The following is a 4,241-nucleotide window of genomic DNA, read 5'->3' as shown; positions in this document are numbered from 1 at the left end:
TCCTGGAACTCACTCTGTAGACCAGGCTGGCCTCGAACTCAGAAATCCGCCTGCCTCTGCCTCCCAAGTGCTGGGATTAAAGGCGTGCGCCACCAGGCCAGGCTACACCTATTTTCAACAGTAAGCATTAGATATAGTTTTAATAATAATCCCTCGGAATAGTCAAACTCAATAAACTGGTTTAAGACATTTCAAGCATGGTCCGGCAAATTAATCTTGACAATCTGAGTTCAATCCCCCAGATGCACAAGGTGGAAGGAGAGAACCAAGTTGTCTTCTGACCTCCATTTGCATGCTGTGGCAGAAGTGTGTTCACATACATGTACATACACACGAATATTAAACAATTATTTAAGCCTGGATAGTGTAATCCCAGCACTTCAGAGGGAGAAGCAAAAGAGTCTCTGAGCTCCAGACGAGTGGTCCCACAGCTAGTGGGCATACATAGTACTAGGAAGCGACTGTCAGACAATCCTTCACAAGACTGAAGATACATTCATGGATTCTCAAGATAAAACAGTAAACACTTTAACACCAACACAGAGAAGCCACTGCCCCCAAACACCAGAGAAAGAAGTTTTAATAAAGCGCGTGTAAGTTTGAAAAAAATTCAACTCTAACAGAAACAAGTCAATCTCAAGAGATTTTGTCTTCATCAGTGATTTGACTTCCATAGTCTTCTCTACAACCTGGAAATGCTCCTAAAGGGGCCACTTTCATACATGTGCCTGACAGCAATCTAAACCTGTGGGTCTTGACCCCTCTGGGGGTGTGGGTGGGTGGAACCGCCCTTTCACAGGGGCCTACTAAGACCATCTGCCTATCATACTTAAATTAGGATTCAAAACAAGCAACACAATTAGTTAGAAAGTGGCGATCAAACAACTGTGTGGCTGGGGCCACCACAACATGAGGAACTGTATTAAGAGGTGGCAGCATTAGGAAAGTTGAGAAACACTAAACCAAACAATCCAGAAATTAGAATTTAGCAGGCCAATTCTACTCTGGACAAAGACATCAACTTACAGAATGGAGTTAAGTTCCTTTCTTTTCTAGAAACTAGTCGCCTGCACCATTCTCCTTTGCTGAAGCCCTGGATCCTAACACGACTCATATTTACTGAAAACAGGACACGAAGAGGCATTCATAAAGTACACGTTCTTAAGACACGCTGTTCACAGCAGTGTAGCCTGATAATGGATGTAGCCTTCGGAATGAAGCAACTAACCTCGTAATTGCCAGAAAACACAAGTTATCTCCTCTGTGGGCATTTCGATTACACAGAGGCAATTAACTTGGTATTTCCAGGCTTCTCTTAAAACAATATATAGAATCCACACATTACAAGTCTGGGAGGAAATTGTCAAGTAGGTAGGAGTCAAACAATATTTTGCTTTATCATTTTAACCGTGAGAGAGATTCCCAGAACTGTTCTGCAGTTTACTTTGTTCATTTAAAAATATTTGTTACCCTAGCATCCTTCTAACAAAAAATCGGGTACTACTTAGTTTTATTCATATTTAAAAAAGGAAAAAAACAACCTAGAGAAGGCACTAGGACAAGTCAGTCTTCAGGTTGAGAAGCGCAGTTACTAGATTAAGGGCAATAACCAACTTAAAAAGCACGACGCGTTTCACCTCATTACTTCACATTTATCTTCTGTCTCATTTGCGTTGTCACGGTCTATGCCAATTTGTACAAGCCTTAATGAACCCTAGAGTTGAACAAAAGGCGTGTTCCTTGATCGGATTTCAGAAAAATAGACTGGATTTCAACCTAACTCCACAGCCTTAAAGCACAGGCCCCCGGGAGATCACGTCTGGCTCTTTTACATGCCCCTAGGTTTCACTTCTCATCATCCGCCACAAGCCTCGCTCTTCCCTTACCACTCAAATCTCAGATACAGCCAACACCGCTCAGCTAAGTCAACGTGAAGTTACAGCACAGGAGCTCGCTGGTGGAAGGGGGTAAAGGGACACCCAATTCCTCGCTAAATGTCCCCCACCTATCCCGAACTCCTTCGTTTGAAACTTCCGGAGAAGCCTCGAGGGGAGGACGAGAGTCTGTCCCACGAGCCCAAAGTTTGCGCACCCCGCCGACGGCGGGGCGCGTCGCCTCGCCCCATTACTCCTAACTGCCACCGCGGAAGCAAGCCACGTCGCCGTCCCGAGCTGCGGCGCCGAGTTACCCAGGCGCTTGGGGGATGGCGCCTCTGAGGGCACCGCTCGCGGCCTAGCTCGCCCGTCGCCTTCGCCCCCCACCCGTCGGGCCGCCGCACTCCGGCCGGGCGGCCATGTTGCGCGAGTCCCCACCGGCTCGGCCCGTGCGGCGGGCGGGCGGGCGCCCACCTGGCTGCACGGTGGGCGTGAGCGGCGTCGGGACCACTCTGCCGGTCGTGGTGGGCGCCTCGGTCACGTTGGGCGCCACGGTGGTGTTGGGCTGCGCGGCCGAGACGCAGAGCGCGGCGAGGCAGGTGGCGGCCCAGAGCAGTCGGCGGGAGGAGCCCGACATCGTGTCCTCAGCCCAGGCGTCCGGGAGGAAAGCTGCGGCAGAGCGGGCTCCGTCTAGCACTGCGTCCCTGCGGCGCCGCCCCCGAGAGGCCCGCCCCGCGGGAGCGCGCGCCGGTCACGTGGGCAGCCCGGCGGGGCGGGGCGGGCGAGACCACTGGGAAGCCGGCCGGAGGGGGAGAGGCGGCCGCGGAGACCGCCGCCGTCTTGCTGCTCTAGGGCAGCAGTCCGTGCGCCGCAAGCCGTCCTCCTTGTCCTGAGAGGACCACGCGCGACGCAATGGAGCTTTCCTCACATCTGCACCACGGAAGTGCCCCCCCCCGCCCGGCAAGGATGGAACTGCCCACGTGACGTAGCGAGGGGCGGCCACTTGCGCCTCCTGAGGGGCGGGCCGCGAGGTGTCACGTGACCCCCTGGGTAGCGCGCTGCGGGGCGCGTTTTAGCCGGGAGGCTGAGACCGCGGAGCTCGAGTCGTGCTGGCAGCGCTCGCCTAGGGCTCTGTAGGAGCCGCCTTTTCTTCCTTGAAGTTTGATATATTTTTAAGTGTGATTTTTTTTGTTTTTGAGAGTTCGGGAACTCGTTAATGACGGAACCACGTGCTCAAAGAGTTTCTCCTGGCCCACTGGTTCAGTGCCGGTAGCTGTGGGTGGGACCGAAAGTGATCTGTCCCGGACGCTTCCTTGTCGTAACCGCCACCGGTGCCCTTGCCTAACTTGCTTCTTCCTAGTCACTCAGAGATCCGCAGTAGGGGCCGATCTGTCCCAGCCCCAATCACTGTGGTCCGAAAGGAAGCTGGTTAGGGATGAAAAGCCTTCGTGTCTCTTCCTATCCCCATATCACGAGCGAGGAAGTATGAGACTTGGAGAAAGTGACCTAACCCTGATACTAGGATAGCCTGGTGGCAGAACAGGCATTTTCAGTGCCTGTTAGCGGACTCTGGCTCTCTGTAGTCGTGAGCGCCATCTGATGCTGGGTCTCACAAAATACTCAACGCTTGACATGCTTATAGTAGGTGTTTTTGGTTTTTAAATGAGACTTGAAAATGATATGTAGAGCTAGGAATGAAGCTCATTTGATAGAACGATTGTCCTTCATGCAAGAGTTCCTGGGTTTTTACCCCAGCACGATGCTGTCTTGACTGTTTAGCAGTTACCACGTTTTACGTTGCAATTTAAATGTCATAATTTTTTTTTTTTTTGGTTTTTTTTTGTTTTTTTCGAGACAGGGTTTCTCTGTGTACTCCTGGCTGTCCTGGAATTCACTCTGTAGACCAGGCTGACCTCGAACTCATAAATCCAATCCGCCTGCCTCTGCCTCCCAAGAGCTGGGATTAAAGGCGTGCGCCACTACGCCCGGCTAAATGTCATAATTTTAATTATGCATGTTACCCTAATAACAAGAATATCAAATGTTTCAGTGATGTCTGTTTGTCTGTAGTACGCATTTTAAAAAATGACTGTAGAAGCATTTTTACAACTTTAGCGAAAGATTGAAAGCCCTTATTTCTGCCAGTAATGAATTTAATGTGGTTCCATTGTGGGTGTACTCTGTAAACTAAATATGAGCCAGTGCGTTGTGACTGACCAAATCCAGGTCTTAGCAGTAAGGTGCAGTCAGATAGTCATCATAAGAACTCTAGAGAATCCCAGCACTCGGGAGGCAGAGGCAGGCGGATTTCTGAGTTCGAGGCGAGCCTGGTTTACAAAGTGAGTTCCAGGACAGCCAGGGCTATAC

At 50.8% G+C, this 4,241-nt stretch overlaps 1 protein-coding gene across 2 annotated transcripts in view; it reads right to left on the bottom strand.

Moving 5' to 3' along the window:
* Positions 1-2,596, bottom strand: part of Cd164 (CD164 molecule) — an 11,543-nt gene extending 8,947 nt beyond the window's left edge. Inside the window, exon 1 of one of the 2 annotated variants that reach the window (XM_021204735.1) lies at positions 2,349-2,596. In XM_021204735.1, the coding sequence (XP_021060394.1) occupies positions 2,349-2,511 (163 nt within the window). In that variant the 5' untranslated portion in view covers positions 2,512-2,596. The remainder of the gene's footprint in view (positions 1-2,348) is intronic. The other variant, XM_029542488.1, reaches the window with a different exon arrangement.
* Positions 2,597-4,241: the final 1,645 nt, after the last annotated feature.

This window comes from Mus pahari, chromosome 9 (genome assembly GCF_900095145.1).
Source record: "Mus pahari chromosome 9, PAHARI_EIJ_v1.1, whole genome shotgun sequence".
NCBI lineage: Eukaryota > Metazoa > Chordata > Mammalia > Rodentia > Muridae > Mus > Mus pahari.
This window is presented reverse-complemented; position numbering and strand designations above follow the sequence as displayed.